At 38.4% G+C, this 19,590-nt stretch overlaps 1 protein-coding gene across 1 annotated transcript in view; it reads left to right on the forward strand.

Moving 5' to 3' along the window:
• The first annotated feature begins 4,178 nt into the window (after positions 1-4,178).
• Positions 4,179-19,590, forward strand: part of CNGB3 (cyclic nucleotide gated channel subunit beta 3) — a 127,624-nt gene continuing 112,212 nt past the window's right edge. Inside the window, exons 1-3 of the mRNA XM_023648355.2 lie at positions 4,179-4,289; positions 6,728-6,809; positions 18,941-19,067. Of these exons, the coding sequence (XP_023504123.2) occupies positions 4,179-4,289; positions 6,728-6,809; positions 18,941-19,067 (320 nt within the window). The remainder of the gene's footprint in view (positions 4,290-6,727; positions 6,810-18,940; positions 19,068-19,590) is intronic.

A 19,590-nucleotide genomic window follows, 5' to 3' on the forward strand; every position in this document is an offset into this window, starting at 1 on the left:
GTAGTTGGTTTCCGGTGGTCTGCCAGAAAAAAGGCAAGCTCCAACCTCTGCCCCTCCCAGAGGGAGAAGAGACCGAAATCTGAGACTCCTAGAAAGTCCTCCCCACCCAAGATCATGCTCCAGCGGGAACGTCTGAAATCGCACCACTGCAGTTTCCTTCAAGGAAAGTTAGCATTTCTCAAACTTGACTCCCATGAAGTAGAAACTTTGTTATGGATCCTCCAGCATTGATCTGAATAATTTTATAGGAATGATATGTAAATACATTCAAACCTGAAACTAGATATAAAAAGAAAACTTTGCCTTTTAAGACAAAGAACTCCCATTTTTTGAACAAAAAAATAAGTAACTTTGTATTTCCAGGATGTACAGGCCAACTCATATATTCAATCAAGTTATTTATTACCTAAGTTTCTTTCTGATGAAATGACTAAAGTTAAAACTTCTAATTCCTTTTAAAAATCAGTACAGGGCTTGTGATTTTGGTAATATGGAAAGCTAAATTAAAATTCGTCCTTGACAAGTACTTAAAAGTTTTTCTCTATAAACTGTGACAAATAGGTCCTAAACGACATGACTAGGACCTCCACGAAACCCCCAGACAGCAGCACTCCAGAGGGAGGAGAGCCTGCTGCGCTCCCTCCGGCTGCCCCGGGTGCTGAGCTGAGGAGGCTGCTGTCTGTTCTTAGGCTTTGGTTTTAATTGGGAAGTGCACAAGAGAAGTGGGCCCATCAAAAACAAAAATAAAATAGGACACCCTAAAAAAAAAGTGCATCCTTTAAAAAAAACTCCATCCAACAGCACAGAAGAGGGACGTTTGTCCGGGCTCTGAGTAGGATAAAAGTTCTCCTTAACAATTCTTGATCTTGAACCTATGCCTCACACAGGTTTGCGGTCCAAATTTGCACACGTGCACAAGAGTAGAATAAGCAGATAGTTTTAGCAATATAGAAATAACCTCCAGAAGTGACTACAGTTAACAATACTGTATTGTATACTTGAAAGTTGCTATGAGGGTAGAGTGTAAATGTTCTCAGCATAACAGCAACAACAAAATGGCAATTACGTGAGGTGAAGGATGCATTAACTAACCTTATTGCGGTAAACATTTCTCCATATATATATGTATCAAATCATCACATCGTACACATCAAACTTACACAATGCTATATGTCTATTATATCTCAATAAACCTGGAAAAATTTGAGTTTTAAGTTAATTTTAATTTTTAAAATAAGGGAAGTTAAGGAATAAGATTCTACCGGTAAATAGAGCTAAACATTGACAATTTCTTGTCAAAATGTGCAAGAATTTTTATGCCCCAATTGCAATCATGGATTTAAAAAAAAGAAAGCAAGTAACATTTTCATATTTAATGTTATATATGTATAACGTTTATATTATCTAGAAAAACAGGTAAAATTTAATGAACTCATTAGCTACATTTTGCCAGTATTTTAATGTTTCAGTTGTCCTTGGAACTTCATGTAATAAGCAAGACCTCACTTTAAAAGTATTCTCAGGGGCAGTCTGTGGGCCAGTGGTTAAGTTCACACACTCTGCTTCTTCAGCCCAGGGTTTCTCTGGTTTGGATCCTGGGTATGGACCTAGCACCGCTCACCAGGCCATGCTGAGACGGCATCCCACATGGCAGAGCCAGAAGGACCCACAACTAGAAAATACAACTATGCACCGGGGAGCTTTGGGAGAAGAAGAAGGCAAAAAAAGGAAGATTGGCAACAGATGTTAGCTCAGGTGCCAAACTTTAAAAAAAAAAAAGAAGTTTGCTCAAATCATGGAAAGAGAGTTTTCTATTACATAAATTACTTTAATTTTTTTAGAAGAGCAGGACAAATTTCTGTAGTTGGCATACTCATTTTATTTTTTTAAAATGTCGAATATTTTTAAAAAACCTAAATAGTTAAAAGATGATAACATGATGATATTTTGTATTATAGAAGGACACTAAATCCGGATTGTCCAGCTGTCTCTGAAATGTTTTGGAAGAAGAATGTGTTGAAGACTAGAATGAGTTGTCTACATGTGTTTGTACGTTTAGACCTAGTGTAACAAGAGAGGAATTGTGAAGAATAACTTAGCTTATGGTGAAAAGTAGCCATTTCAGTGATCTTATTGCTATTGTTGGATGGCATATAGAACTCAGGTGTTCAGATAACCAGGAGTTGGCCCAGTTCCCAGCCCCTCTATATGTGAGAACTGCCTGTGTCCTAATCCAAATGCTGTTAAGGTCTCACACGGGTCTCCTTGCATCTAGTAGATGTGTCACTACCAGGATGGAAATGAGAGTTCCGTGGCTCTCTAGGGACTATGATCCTTGCTTCCTCTAGTCCTCCCTGCTTTGATCTTGAGCTTCCAAAAAGGAAAAGAATTTCATAGAATTCTGATGTAGACTTTGGTGACTTGGACCTTTGACACGTTTTTGAGTTTCACGATTTTGGTTAACAGTAAAATTGTGGAAGAAATATTAGTATATTCTACACACCAGGAGAAGTGGCACGGCAAAGGATTCTGATGGTAAAAAGCTTTCCTTCTGGTGGGGAGAAGACACAGAGGGAGGAAAACAGTAGTGAATGAAGCGGCATGTTGTGGGGTCAAGTATTGAAGAAACGCGTAAATTTAAATGCTGTGAGAGTAATGTATTCAATTAGTTCTGAATTAAAGCAGAGCTATAAGTAAAGACTAAAGCTGTCAGATCTCTTAAAGGGCTTTCAGTTAAATTCTATGCAGCAGAGGCGTGAGTTTTATTCTACAGAAAGGACCTGTGGGACGAAATAAGTGATTCTTTGTGTCCTCCTTTGAGGAGTTTAGCCTTATTGGTTAAACGGTGAATCAGAGAAAAAGATCCATGCTGGAGAAAGATACTTTTTTTTTTTTTTACAATTTATGAAACTAATAATCCAATGGAATTATCTAGGCTTATAAAACTAAGAATCACATATTTGGTTTTCATCATATTTCAGTGATTTGTAGGAAAATAACAAACTTGTGAGACATTTTAGAACAAATTTCTTCCGAGCAATGAAATGCTTTTCCTCTAAAACGGTATTCGTTGAACATGCTGTCTCTCTGTTATGGGCTGAAGTGTATCCCCTCAGAAATTCACCTTCTAATACCGTCTGTCTCGGAACATGACCATATTTGGACAGGGTCTTTATAGACGTACTTGAGTTAAAATGAGGTCTTTAAGGCGGGCCTTAATCCAGTGTGACTGGGGTGCTTATAAGAAGAGAGACTCTGGACGTGAAGACGAACAGAGTGAGGACGACGTGAGGACAGGAAGAAAATGGACGTCTACAAGCCAAGGAGAGAGCCTGGGACAGCTCCTTCCCTCACGGCCCTCAGAAGAAACCGACCTTGCTGACACCTTGACCTCAGACTTCCATCCTCCAGAACTGGGGGGAAACACACTTCTGTTGATTTAACCAGCCAGTCTGTGGTACTCTGTTCTGACAGTCCTTGCAAACTAATATACTCTCTCTGCGTAACTCTAATGCAATCATCCTTATGAATCTGAGATAGCCACTTATGCTATTGGGAATGGCAAGCAATATGTCTCATCTTTTACTATATTTTCTAAAATTCCATTAGTCTAGTCAAATAATAAAATACTAATGGCTTATAAAACAAAGAAGAAAGAAAGAGTCACCAGAAGAACAGAAAAAGGAAAAATTAGTGACATCATGGACTAGAGATGGGGACCTTGGGAAAGTGATCCATTGACTTTATATTATGAGCCCTTAGGCAAATTTTATTTTTTAATGATTTGCATGTGTTACTTTGATTAAAATTAGATAGATAGAGATAGGTAGGTGGATAATTAGAAAGAAAGAAAAATAAATCAATGAGCAATGGGATCACGTTTAAACAATTTAAATCAACAATGAAGTTTTGTTTAATTCCCCACTTACAAATTATTCACAGGAGAATTTTGACTGTACAGTTCATAAACAGAATTCAAATCACCCAAGCAGAAGTAATTTGCTGCTTTTAAGCCAAAGCCCTGACTAGCTAGAGAGTTGCCTCTAGGAATTAACCAGCACAAAATCCTGATTAAACAACTAATTGGCTTGTCTACTAATGAAAAGAAAAACAAAGTACGTTTCTCCACTCGGAGACACACAGTCCTAAAACAAGTTCTCAGAACGACCTCGGAGAAGATGTTTAAACTACCGATAATAAAATTCAACAAGGTGAAGCCAAGAGAGGGGAATGATGAGAATAAAGAAGGTCCTGACCCGAGCTCTCAGTCTCAGCCATCAACGGGACAGGTACGCTCCTCACCCTCCTGAGTCAGTCTTGACTCTCTTCATTTCTTGTCTAGCGATGGATTTTAATCAACACTGTGATATATAAGACTGCGTCACTGTTTTTCTTGCTACCCTCCAGGTCACGTACTCTCTATCTTTGGGTTTATCCCCATTATTTTATATATTCTGCATATATTTGCTTTAAAATAGAATAAGAAATATTTAGAACACTATATTAGGACTTGGGAAAGCCAACTAAGACTACTCATTGTTGATTTTCACTTTTACCATGATCCAAAATAGAATCAGTTCTCTAATATCAAATTGGTGATATGATTTAGTTTCAGCAAAGAACGTCAAACATTCTGGTCTTAGTAAACTACATCTTAATAGTAATTTCTCTAGACCAGGACTTCTTAATAGGGAACAGGTTTGCCACTCAGGACAACTGGCAATGTCTGGAGATATTTTTGGTTGTCAGAGCTCAGGGGTAGAGATGCTATTGGCATCTAAAGAGTAAAGGCTAGAGATGCTGCTAGACATCCTAGGATGGACAGGACAGCCTTTCACAACATAGAATTGTCCAGTTCAAAATTTCAATACTGCCAAAGTGGAGGAACTCTCCTCTAAACAGATCTTTTCATAAGTTCTAAGTCTGTAAAATGAAGATAATTCATGCTTTGTAGCCTTGTTATACAAACTAGAGACAGTGTATATAAAGCACATATAGGAACTTAAGCGGCAATTATTACTATGATTATGATTGTGAGCAATTTGTGTTTTTATGATGGGTTTAGGTCCAAAATAATAATTATAGAATCAATATTCACTTACAGCCATCCATAAAACAATTTTCATGAATTATTCACTAGATTTACCTAAAAGAGCTACATAAGGTTTTCAGAGTAATAATTACTTTCCCATCTAAAAGAATTGGATGAAAGATGTCAAGTATGAGCAGGAGTGTACCTCAGAGACTAGAACAGCATGGTCTGGTGATTCAGCTTTAAATGAGCCTAGAGTATAGAAAACTCCAAGATCACTTAACACAGCCCTGAAAAACCTGCCTGCCTTCTCTGATTGATGTAGACTCTTCTCGCAGAGGAGATGTGGAGGACGTGCTTCATGAGGCTGCTCTTGACTTCTTTCTAATTCTTATGTCAAAATAAATAATCCCACACTTTAAACATTGTTTATATGTTTAAAAACTCATAGAATATCACAAATGTTGAGCTGGTTACTTCCCTTCAGCTAGCCTTGCTGTGTTTCTCTCTGGGAAAGTCACCACGGTGATGTTTAACCCTTGCTATCATGATTATTTTCCCACAGAGCACATAAAAATAGCTAATATATTATTCTCTTGGAGAGCAGAATAGCTAACAGCAATTACTATGTGCCAAGCAAGGTGCTATCCCCTTTCCAAGCACTATCTTATTGAAGCATCACAAGAACCCTGCGTCCTGTTATAATTTGCTTCTACGCACAACTGACAAATTGCAGAGCCCAGATTGGAACTCTGTTCTGACTTCAGCGCCTGAGAGCTAACTTGCTAGGCTTTACTTCTTCAGAACAGGAGGAATATTAGTTGAATCAACTTTTCCAAATACTCTACCCACAGGATAAAGGGATGTTAGACAGAAGGCAAAAAGCAGAAACTCCTTAAAGAGTTGTCTTTCCTTCAGAAACAGTAAGACTGGAGTAACACTGGAGAAGTACTTAGACCAGACACAGGTAGAGCGACTCTTGGGTCTATCCCATGCCATTCCAATAATTTGTGGATAATTTTTGGATGCCATATGGATGTCAGTCATGATGATCTCTACCCTCTACAAACATCTCATCACTTATAACATTTCATCGCAGTTAGATTTTTGCGTGTTTGTCCCCCTCCAATGAGACTGTGGGCAGCCTGGGAGCCAATCTTTCTATGTTCTAACCTTATATCTTGTTTTACTCTGTCTCCATGGGAACATTCCCAGCAGACACAGGCCGTGTCCAGTGAGACTTACCTACATTTCAAAGGAAAGCTTAGATGTTTGGACATATGATGAGGCAGAGGCAAATGACAAGAAGACAGCTGTGAGTAAAGGCACTAAACTGCTTTCTTCTCTCCATCACTTTATAGTCTACCACTAAAGACCTAGGCCAGGACCAATGCTAGGGCTGTGGGAAGTCAGGATCAAAATGGACAGGAACTTGTGCCAGATGGATGCAGCAACCACACCTACAAAAAGAGAGGGTACCTGTGACCAACAAGCTGTGGAGGTAGAGGATGATTATTCGATAGTAGAGCCGAGAATATTCATTTATGTGCAAGGATTGTCATTTTTAGTGTATCATAAATGATCAATTTTAAAGACTTGCTTGATAATTGAATGAAAAACTCTGTATTATATTTTACATTCAGCTTCATTTTTACGTAAATTCATCATGTTCAATCTCTATTTTTTTTCTCAAAGGGAGAAAATGAAAATGAAAAGAACTCTCTAAAAACCAAGATGCCTCCAGTCGCATTTGAAGAGTCACACCCCAAAATACAAGGTCAGAACCCAAATTCACAAAAAAGCTAAACAGTAAAATGCGTATTTCTTTGAAATGTGTTGTCTGATAAAACACTTGTCCTTCACTAGGTAAATTATCTAGGGTCACACTTGAGACTATTTGAAGATCTGAATATTTGCAAGCACTATTTCTTCATTCTATCACTTACTCAATAGATGCTGTTTTATCACCTGCCGTGTGCCAAGCACTGGTCAATGGGCTGGAGACACAGTGGGGAACAATGTGGGCCAGGTCCGTGTTGACATGAGCACATAGTGAACAATGGGATTTCAGATAAGGGTCAGGAAAATAAAATAGATGTGGACTGGTGTTCAAACGTCCTGTGCTCTTGCCTCTGCTCCTCTCCTTTAAACTCTCTCCATTAGAAATATCTACTCCTACGGCCACCACGCTCGTTTCTACATTGATGGTTCCAAATCCATATGAGACCAGTTCCATTTTTAAGACCCTGTCCAGTATTTTCCAAGTGACCCTTGGACATATACACCTGTATGTTCTGCTACTATCCAAAGAAAGCATGTCTGAAACTGAATTCCCTATCCTCCCCTTCGAATAAACTCCCTCTCTGGTCTATTTCTATTCCTGGTCCTGTCATTCTTTCAGTCTCTCAATCTCAAAATTTTATTCATGTTTTATTCCTCTATCTAGGTTGTCCTGTAAACTAATCACCAACTCTCTTTTCATAATGGCCCTCACACCCACTTCATTCCTTTCTACTCCCTCCAATACTATCCTGGTGCAGGCCTTTATCAGTAACTCATGCCTGTGCAGCTCCTGGGCTCTCTAAGTGGTCTCTTCCGGGGAGGACTCTATTTCACCCAATCTCTCCCCTTTTCATCCAGCCCAAACACTGTTGGCAGATTACCTTCCATTAACCCCCGTTTTGATCTCATGTCTCTGTTCAAGAACCGTAAATGACTCCATATTGCCGGCATGACAAAATTTGAATTATTTCACCTGACTTTGTAGGACCTAGTGCAATCTATTCCCTGACCCTCTTTCCAGGCCTTCTCTCCTATTCCTTCACAGTATGAACACTACATCATAACCAAGAAAATACAAAAATGATAGATGATTCACCAGAACAGAATGTGCTATTGTTAAATAATGAAAACAAAAAGTCATTGTTAGAAAACTAGAGTAAATGTTTTCAATTTTCATCTATTAGACAAAATCTTTGTATGATGATTTTTAATAGCTTTATTTTTTTATAGCAGTAACATTGGTTTATAACATTATATAAATTTCAGGTGTACATTGTATATATTTTCATTTCTGTGTAGACTACATCATGTTCACCACCTAAAGACTAATTACTATCCATCACCACACATAAGAGCCTAATCACTCCTTTCACCCTCCTCCCTCCTCCTTCCCCTCTGGTAACCAACAGTCCAATCTCTGTTGCTATGTGTTTGTTTGCTGTTGTTTTTATCTTTTACTTATGAGTGAGATCACACGGTATTTGATTTCTCCTTCTGATTTATTTCACTCAGGATAATATCCTCAAGCTCCATCCATGTTGTCACAAATGGCTAGATTTCATCATTTCTTATGGCTGAGTAGTAGCCCTTCGTGTGTAAATACCACATCTTCTTCATCCATTCATCCCTTGATGAGCACATAGGTTGCTTCCAAGTCTTGCCTATTGTGTATAAGGCCACAATGAACATGGGGGTGCATGTATCTTTAGGCATTTGTGTTTTCAAGTTCTTTGGATAAATACCCAGCAGTGGAATAACTGGATCATATGGTAGATCTATTTTTAATTTTTTGAGGAATCTCCATATTGTTTTCCATAGTGGCTGCACCAGTTTGCACTCCCACCAGCAGTGTACGAGGGTTCCCTTCTCTCCACATCTTCTCCAACACCTGTTGTTTCCTGTCTTGTTAATTATAGCCATTCTGACAGAAAGTGAGGTGATATCTCATTGTAGCTTTGATTTGCATTTCCCTGATAGTTAACGGTGTTGAACACCTTTTCGTGTGCCTCTTGGCCATCTGTTTATCTTCTTTGGAGAAATGTCTGTTCAGATCTTTTAAACTGAGGCACAACTGAGTTTTTACTAGCTAAAATTTCTAAGGCAGAAAAATAAGAAATATATGAAAATTACACACTACCAGAGGCACTCACAACTAGAATGTACAACTATGTACTGGGGCTGCTTTGGGGAGAAGAAGAAGAAGGGAAAAAAAAGGAAGATTGGCAACAGATGTTAGCTCAGGTGCTAATCTTAAAAAAAAAATAAAATTACAAGCAAGATTGTAAATAAAGAAGCAAATCACAAGAAAGATTGTAAGTAAACAAATTCCTGGCAAAGAATTTCCTCACAATCAAAAGCTGAAGAAACAGCCCCATTCTCATTATACTTGACTGCTCCTATTTGAGAGAAAAGCAAAGGACCTATGTGAAGAAAATAACTGAATTTAATGCAAAGATGCATAATAAACTTGAATAACTGGAGGAAAATAAAATGTTCCCAAGTGGGAGGATAACATTATAAAGATATCAGTTTTTTCCTAAGTTAATTTATATTTCTATTTTTTACGCTCTCCTCTCTACTCACTTTCAATAATATAATGAAAAAAAAAAAGGAGAGGAGAAAATTCACTTTAGCTTTCTTGGCTTTATTTATTTATTTACTTGCTTATATTGAAGAACAATTCTGGATCTTTGTTACTCAGATTAGCGTGTAGAGAATACGCTTGTTCCTGTACAGACCAGCTGTTTTTAACGCTATCTTTCTTCTGCATTTTCACCTCACCCAAGATAGCAAAACAGCATCTCCCAAACGGTCAGCATTTGCTTACCTGAGGAGGAAGAAAAAAACGGCTAAATGTTCTGCAATAAGTTTTTAAACATGAATACAATTTAATCTTCCCTGCTAACTGATGACTAAAGCTTAGTTACTCGATTGTTAGATTATCTGATTTAAAATATTTAGTAAGATGTGTCACTGAACAAAGAAAACACTTAATAATCACAAGGCTCCATTGCTGATAAAAGTTCACACAGAAAACTCCCACAAACAGTAAGACTCAAACACCAAGAGGATATAGTTAGAAATGTGTTCTTGACATGTGTTATCAACAATTGAAGAACATTAGTCAATCTACAAATTTTTTCAAAAGGAGAAGAAGGCCCTTCTGTAGATCACATAAGAATTTTCATTGCAGACAGCGAAATGCGGTTCAATAATGGAGGTCATGAGGAAGAGAGAAACTCTACAGTAGAAACCAGATCTACACAAGGGAAGCCACAAAAAAAAAAAAAAACCCACAGAATTATCAAAATAATTCAGACTACAATTCTGTCTTACTATAACTTATTTTATAATCATGATGGTTTCAAATCTACAGTTCTCACATAAAAATACAACCTTATGGTATGAAACTAAAGCTCACATCTTTGGGATGACAAGTTTATTCTAATCCTTATTTTACTTTTTTTCAAAGTGTATTTGTAAGCTTAATTTTTCATAGCTGGTAATAAAAACTGTTTTGTGGAGCCACCACTTAAGAGAAGAGCTATTTGAGTGGCAAGGAAAGAGTAGTTTAATTTAAATCTGCAAACTTAGCATGCTTTCAAAGACTTTAATAGGAATAACAGTTATATATTTATGATATTTTGTTTTGAAAAAGCAAAAATTATTAGTGTTTAAAGATAGCCTCTTATATGTGCTTGGTATTTTTGTGTTCTTCACTTCAAAACATGCAGGTGCAATGTCACAATATCTGCAGATGCTGATTTCTGATTATAGAATTCTGATCTTCCGCAGAGCGTGGTTTAATTTATATCTGCCACGGAAATAAAAAAATGCAACACATTTTGGATTCACATAAAGATAACTTACTAAAGCCCTCTTTTGATTACAATCAGCCTTCTTGGGCTTTCACTTCACTTATATTACACTAAATGCTTCTTTAAGCAAATGTTTTGGTACCAGTAGAGGATACGTAAATTGCTTACCCAGTGTTTTGTGATGCTGTAAGGTGACTCTATTTGTGTGGAAATAGATCAAAGTTAGGTGCCCATAGCTAGATTGGTGTGGTAGGCTGAATAACGGCCCCTCAACAATGTCTGCACCCTAATCCCCAAAACCTATGAAGTTGTTACTTTATGTGGAAAGAAACTGCTGGAGTTATTAAGTTAAGGATTTTGAAATGGGAAGATTATTTTGGACTCTCCAGGGGGCCTCAGTGTAATCAAAGTATCCTTATAAGAGGAAGACAAGAAGGGGAAAGGCAGGAGAAGGAGATGGGACAATGGAAGCAGATGTTAAATTGACTCACTCTGAAGATGGAGGAAACGACCACAAACCAAGGCAAGCAGGCTGCCTCTGCAAGCTGAAAAAGACAAGGAACCTTTCCACAAGGAATGCAGCCCTTCGGACCTATCTTATACTTCTGACTTACAGAACCGTGAGACAACAAACCTGTGTTGCTCTAAGCCATTAAATTTGTGGTAACAAATTACAGAATAGAAAGCTAATATTTATGGCTTTAAAATACTCTATACTTTATGGAGTATCCTCAGAAAACTAAGAATAGATCTACCATATGATCCAGTTATTCCGCTGCTGGGTATTTATCCAAAGAACTTGAAAACACAAATGCATAAAGATGCATGCACCCCTATGTTCACTGCAGCATTATTCACAATAGGCAAGACTTGAAAGCAACCTATGTGCCCATCAAGGGACGAATGAATAAAGAAGATATGGTATATATACACAACGGAATACTACTCAGCCATAAGAAATGATGAAATCTAGCTATTTGTGACAACATGAATGGACCATGAGGGTATTATGCTGAGTGAAATAAATCAGAGGGAGAAAGTCAAATACCATATGATCTCACTCATAAGTAGTAGATAAAACAACGACAAACAAACACACAGCAACAGAGACTGGATTAGTGGTTACCAGAGGGGAAGGGGGAGGGGGGAGGGTGAAAGGGGTGATTAGGCACATGTGTGGTGATGGATTATAAATAGTTTTTGGGTGGTGAACATGATGTAATCTACACAGAAATTGAAATATATCATGATATACATCTGAAAGCTGTATAATGTTATAATCCAATGTTACTGCAATAAAAAAAATGTTTTTAATAAAATAAAATAAAATACTCTATACTTTAAAAAGTAACAGTAAAAAAATGAAATTGAGTTTTAGCCCAAATAATCACGTAAATTCATAGTAAAGCCATTATATTATACTAGAAAGGACATTTGTTTTAGAGTTTCACGGCCCTGAATTCAAACTATAACTCTACCACTTACTAGCTTTGTGTAACCTTAATCAAGATATTCAGCATCTCTGAGTCTCAGTTTGCTCATGTATAAAACAAGGATATTACTGTCATCTCTTGGTTGTGGGTCCAAATTAAATTAATTAATATGTGTAAAGCATTTGGCATCGAGGTTTGTAAATTCCAATGTAGACAGAAGTCAGATGGATAAAAGAGGGTCATGTACGCCCTGTCTAAAGAGGCCAGAGGCTGCTCAGCTCCAGCCAGTCACTGCCATGTGGGGGTGGGGGTCAAGTGCTGTCAGATGTCCCATTTTCCGTCTACAGAGAATGAAAATGCAAATTTTAATGTGCAATCTCCCAATTTTTAAACGTTGATATTTTTAATGTGTAAATATTTCCTTTTTTACATCACTGAAAGGAAAGCCAAATTCTTGTCAAATTTAGCCCAAACTACCATTTGGTGACCTCTACCATCCATGTGGTAGGTACTCAATGTTGTTCCTACCTACGAACATTGACAGCCTCACACAAGGTCTGCATCCGACCGTGTTTTCAGTTATCCTCTTACCGTCACTCCTCGTCACACATGATCTCCATCGCAGACTTTGCATTGAAATGCAGACGACAAGTGCCGGATCCCCCATGGGCCTCCTGTGCAAACAGCTCGCCACAGCCAAGACCTCTGGGTTCCAGGTCCAGCACAGTTCCAAGTCTGCAGGGGCCTCCCAGGCCCGGCCAGCCCCTCACCATCTACCCAAACTGGCCCAGCCTGGCCTCAGCCAACTCTTAGTTTGGACAGAAACCCAGAAAGAGAAAGACTGCTTTAGAGCTAAAACTGCTCTAAAAAATAAAGTATGTTAATTTTTGAAAAAATATGCAGAAAAACAGGGGTCAAATCCTAGCTTGTTGAAACAGGCAACCACTCTTCAGTTCTTGGCAGTAACAATTAATTTATACAATTTAACTTGTCCTAAATCGGTAGGAAAATAGCCAGACTGTCTTCTGAAATTTAGTTTACAAGAATCAGTAAAGACTTCCCTGTATAAGATCAACCCATTTGATTAGCATGCAGGGGAGGTACCAGTAGGGCTAATTTTAGTCAAATAGTCCACTCTCTCTGTCAGTCCTGTTCATAAGTCAAGGGTTACGGTGGGAACACAGAAAAAAACAAACAAACAAAACATGAATGAAACTTGCTATCAAAACCAATCATGCAGATTTCTCTTCTTCATCCAAAAAAAAATAGTCTTGTATTGTAAAGAGAGTTACAGAACTTAACAACATTAATTCAAAATTATGCCCGATGTGCTGATGAACAAAAGAAGTGAGAAATTAATAAACTTGGGCACGTAAAATTTCTGAAAACCTACTCTAGAAAAAAGATAAGTATGATGTGCTGTATAGTTTGAAATGATGAAGAAAATTCCTAACCAGGCTGGTTTGGCAAGGGACAGAGACATAATCAGCGTCCCTCCAGTGGCCAGGGCTCATCGGAAGAAAACCCGTGGCTAGCGGGAATTGAACAACCAGGCAGGGGACCGAGGCCGCCCTAGGAGCTAATTACCTTCTCTGCCTCTCCCTCACAGTCAACATGGCCGCCATTTCTCATGTCTGCTGTGTTTCTCCCTGTTTCTACTATTCCTCTATTTCCCAGTCCCAATTCCAGATAGAGCAGCTTGACTGTCCTAGATAACAAGCATTGTTCCCATTGAGCAGAGCCCTTCATGCCACGGCCAGGTCACTAGCCAGCTGAGGACCCGCCACCCTCTTCAGGTCAGGTGCCCAGCTGGGCACACAGTCAGTAACCATTCCTGCCTATGACACAGTAGAGTGCTGCCTCGCTGAAGACAGAGAGGTGGGGAGAGCTGTACCACCTGAAGGAAGAAGTGAGGCATACAAACCCTACTCTGTTTTAAGTATCAAGTGGAAGACCAGACTTTGGTTGATAAAATTCCTCAGTTTCCACCTGTTTTTTAAACCAAAATCTTAAGAGACTGTAACCAATGTGGATAGGGTGGGGTGTTTTGTTTTGTTTTTGATAAAATGCCATATTTTTTTGTAGTGTGCATGATTTAAATATATTTGCATAATTCAATTAAATCAAACTCTATCTTTTCAGGCGTCTTTCTGCTAAAGGTTGTAGGTGATTTGTGGGGAATTGCATTCTGCTTTCCTGATCCCGGGAACCCTCTTAAGTAAACAGAAGCTCGTGCACGCTCCACATACATCAATGCTGTACAGACCTGAAAGAGTTGATAAATCTTTTTTTCAAAAAATAGATAATTTACCGCAGTCTGGCTGGTGGAACACTTTGTGTTTATATTGCATTTTTCTCAAATGGAGTCTTTATCTAATCCTCGCAGAAATCCCCATGACAAAAGTATTTCTCATTTTATGGATGAGGAAACTGTTATAGAAAAGCGACTTACTCAGAGTCACCCAAAGAACCAGGGATGTAAGGATTAGGGCTCTCTATTGGGTGCCCAGCACCGTAACTCAGCACATCCCTTAATTCCTACATAAAATGTATTTTCTAGATGAATTAATCCCCATAAAAAGTCCCTGAAACCAAGCATGACATTGAGAGAGGACAGGATTCCTCAACACTGACACAGTACCAAGGCCACCCTAGATGGGTCTGTATTCTTTTATGTTTGTTCATCTGTTCATTTCTTTACTTGTGATGAGGCATCCCAAAGGAAAAAAGTCTGGCTAAATACAAAAATCCTTTTAGGACTTTATTGCACATTAAGGACCTCCAACCTCTGATCTGATGAAAGGACCCCATCCTACCTCCCTTAGCACAGGCTCCAGCCTGTATACCTCCAGCAATGGGGCTCTCACTCCCTCATGAAGCCATGCGTCTCCCTCTCAGACAAGTTTAGTTGGGAGAATGTTGGGGGTTTTATTTGTTCATTTTGCAAATTCCACCAAGGGATCCTTCTTCTGCCTTGTGGAACAAAGGAAGTAGGTCTACTTTCTTTTCTATGTAACAGCCTTCAAAGAATTTGAAAGAACTGCTAGGCCATTAGTTAGTCTTCAATATTGTGGCTAAAGAACCCAAGTTCCTCCACCACTCCTCATTGGGATGGTTTCCAGAACGCTCACCCACTCTGACTCCTTCTCCTCTGGAGTTTTTACAGATTGCATGAGGACTTCTTAACATAAAGGACTTCATTTCTCTATTCTGTGGCATTTCAGGGAGCTCTTTCAGATTCCGTTTTATATGCACTGCTATGATGTTTGTCAACTTCTTCCATGTCGTTTGACAATCTATAAAGATATAAAAAACTTTCAAGAGTCATCAAAGTGTTATAATTAAAGTTATTCTAAGAACATCACATATTCTAGCAACTGCAAAATTAACCACAAGCTGAGTCAAAAATACAATCTCAATGTGCCAGAAAATAATCATTAATCATACACTTCTTAAAACTGTGTTATTCATTGATTTACCTCCAAATGTTCATTCATTCAGATAAAATAATAGTATCATTTGTGCATTTAATCAAAGTACTCAGACTTAGTCTTTATAAATTCATCGAATATCTAGTTACTCAGGTATTGTTGGTGACTAATAAAAGGAGATGGGAGATTTGTTTTTGCGACAGAGCCCACAATGCATTTGGTGTTTTAAGAGTTAGAAATTCAACCAAGTGATATCATCGCCTGCACCAAACATTCCAACCAATGAGAGCATTTTCAAATCTTCTCCTTTTTATATCCATCCAAAAAAGGCCAATTGAATCAATGCCTTCTTATTCACAACCTTGCTCTCAAATTAGGTTCTTTCTTTGAATCCCTCCTTTTCAAGCAATTATTTAGTGCCACTGATAAAATGTGGGAAGTTAATGGCTTCCTGCATCACCTATTTCCTCACTTGAAGAGGAAAGCAGGCATTCCACCCCTGTGAAGTTCTCCACGACACGCTGGGACGAGGGGGCCGCGCGGTTTGGAAGTGTGTTACAGAGGCGCAGAGTGAGATGCTGCCAGGCTGAAAAGAGACTCAGCACGTGTGTGGAGGGAAAACTCAGTACTTGCTCTTGCACGGTCGATAAAAGCAACCACATGAGAACACTCTGGTTCCAGATTTTACTACCTGCCGTGGGCACATGTTCCAGGGCAGAATTGGACCCAGGGCACTGATAAGAGCTGGCAATTGCTATACAACAGGTAAAAAGCACGGTTGGCAGAAACCCTCACACTCTTCATTTGGGCAGCCACAAAAGAGGGAATCCTGCTGCCCATGTGTGAAGCTGGGAAGAAGTACAATGTGCAGTTGACAAAACTTGACTCAGATGCCAGAGGAAGACTGGCCGTGCATTTTAGATGTCTCTTTCATGTTCAGGATGATGCAAACAATCTGACCATCTGTTCCCACAAACAAATAACATGCTACACGGATGAAAAAACACCCCGCTGACGACAGTTGATGGGGATCCTTTTGTTTGAAGTCCTCGTGGGTATTTTTTAAGTTGTTGTTCTGCTTTGAATCCAAGAACAGGCAATAACTGGTTTCTCATCTTCATCAATAAGCTCTGATTAGGATTTATTTTGTAATTAAAATGCTTATCCACAAGCAAATTAGGCTGTAATTAATTTCTGAATAGCCCCGTCTTGTCATAATAGAGGTGGCGTCATTTTAGAAGGGCTCGGTAATGTCTAGAGAAGACTTGGTAAGGTGCAAGGATCTACTTAGTTTAATCGAAATGTTATGATGATAAAAAAAATCCTTATTAGAATGGAAAGAAAGAACTATTGAGGAACGGTCGGTCAAGAAATTGGTACTAGCAGAAAGGAGGTCTTGCAAATGGGATATGCATGCTGGGGCTTGAGTGAGCGCTAGGAGTGTATGACACAAGTTATACTCACGTGCCTTTATCAGAAATAGTCGATACGAGCCTCTTGAGAAATATTCTGTTTGGCAGATTCCACTTGTTTTATATTCAGGAGGGGTTTTTCTGACTCTTTCCCTCATATTTCATGCTCTATTTCAATCCTAATTTTCTTTTGAGGGCAGGTGTTCCTGGAAAAATACACGTGCAGAAAATGGTTCCTAGCTCTTCTTTCAGTCCAGACTCATTTGATGAGCTCATGTTAACCCTAGGTTCTCTCCACGGAAAATGTGCATAGACAACACACAGTCTCAAGGGCTCCAGTCGTTGAAGGCACTGGCCATCCATGGCTAGAGATTGAGAACACTGCTTTAAAACACCTCACAGTAACTGCCCCAGTGTTTGTGGATACAAGAAAAGGACCCGGCTATCAATTTCTTAGGCAAGACTTGGCACAATGTCAGAGATCTGAAAAATTATTAATTTTTTTGGTTGGATAAAGAGAAATGAGAAAAAATGGTTTGACCCAAACAGATAGGGAAAATAGATCCTTCTCTCTTAGTTCTATCAAAAGCCTCTTGGTATAAAATGACATATTGAAAGTGCTATTTTTTTACTCTGAAATCTGTTGGATACTGATAAACCCACCAGTGTACCACATGTGCTTGTATACAAAGGACCTATCCTACCGCTCTCATCAGATTTCACACACATGGCAAAGTTTCACCTGCGATATGGTCCTTCCAACAGATTTCAAGGACATGATTACCGTGAAACTTCTTTGTGTCTCAAGTAAATTTGAGAATTTTGGGGTGGGGCGAGTCACTTACACATAACAAAAAGATGCATATTACCGTGTTTCCTACCTTCTAGCCAAAATTGCTATCAATTCCAAAATAAAGGTAGATAGGAGATGCACATGAAGAAAATAGTCTTGGGAAATCCAGGGGGTTAAGCTTTCTTATTCATAAATTTTCAAAAACTGTAAGTAGTGACTCAACTTTATGATTCCGTTTATTCCTGAAACATGTTCTTGAAAAGCTTTGTACACTGAAAGATTTTAGATGGATCATAGAAATTTTCATATTAAAGGACTTGTATGGTGAAAACTTTTGTAAAGTAAGTGATCATCCCCTGGTTTATTATTTTTGCAAATCCAGATTTTCAATACTGAGGTGCCTTAAGTGTTTAAAATTATAATGTATTACAATAAAATAAAAGTTATGATTTTGGCTTTGATTTCAATTTTCTATGCACAGTACATCCAATTAAAAATAGATTAGAAACTATGGATAATGGATTACTATTAAATTGTGTTCATTGTATTTCATTGCTCTTTCTATATTTTCTTTTTATATTAAGTAATTTACTTTCATTAAAATCTTCTCTATAATCCAAATATTTACCTGAGAATTGATTATTCTCTGAGTAAATTACAATTTAAACTATATTAATTGGAAATTGTATTTTAGCCTTGAAGGGCAAAATTTCATTTTGGGACTGAAAATGAAGCTAATTCATGTGAATTTTTATTGCTTCTTCAAAAAAGATGCCATAGCTAAAGATGATCAAACCAAAAACAAACACTTTTCATTAAAAAATTAGAATGCAAAATTCTAAAATGTCAATGACATACTTCTGCCCATTTTATTTTTCTGAATTTTATGATACATCAATTTCAGCCATAAATTATGAGTACTTGAGCAGAACCAAAAATGCCTTTTGGATGATGACTCCTTATTAATCTCAGCTTTCTAATATCAAAAAGAAATATACCATGTAGACTTTTACTACATAATATACCAACTTAAGTATATTTTTCATTAGTTGGAAGGTGTCTCCAGGATAACTCCTCCGGCATCAGGTCCTAATTGGTTTAGCAGGAATCCTAGGGGAGGCCATCCTGAGAAAACCATTCCAGAAAAACAAATAGCATCTCTGTAGCTTATGTTGTCCCATACGGCTGTATCAAGAGTGGTGTATATTCTTCTATCTGTATGTTGTTTCCTTTCCATAGATACAAGCTCTGAGAAAAACTCCCTCAGAGATCTGCCCACAAACTCTGACCCTAAAAATCTTGAGGAATCAACCAGAACGATGCCAGAGCAGCAGGAAATGGGGACTGAGAAAGAAGGCCTGGTCAGGTGAGAATTCAGTCAAACACATAACACGTTAGAGATACTACTCGGCCCGCACTGAAAAGTTCAAACAGCTGTTCCCCACGTTAGCTGAGCAAAGGGCAGGACACACAGTAGTTGCTCCTTATCCGTGGTTTCACCTTCCAGAGTTTTAGTTACCCTAGTCAACTGTGGTCTGAAAATATTACATGGAAAATTCCAGAAATAAACAATTCATAAGTTTTAAGTTGTGGACCATTCTGAGTAGCATGAAGAAACCCCATGATGTCCTGCTCCGTCCAGCTGGGGATACAAATCATCCCTCTGTCCAGCCTGTCCAGGCTGGGTACGCTACCTGCTTACCCCTTAGCCCTTACCCCTTAGCCGCTTGGTAGCTGTCTTGACAATCGGATTGATTTTCACAGTATTGCAGTGCTTGTGTTCAAGTACCCCTCATTTTACTTAATAATGGCCCCAAAGCGCAAGAGTAGTGATGTTGGCAATTCAGATATGCTAAAGAGAAGCCAGAGATCGCTCCCTTTGAGTGAAA

Source organism: Equus caballus, chromosome 9, assembly GCF_041296265.1.
Source record: "Equus caballus isolate H_3958 breed thoroughbred chromosome 9, TB-T2T, whole genome shotgun sequence".
Classification (NCBI taxonomy): Eukaryota; Metazoa; Chordata; class Mammalia; order Perissodactyla; family Equidae; genus Equus; species Equus caballus.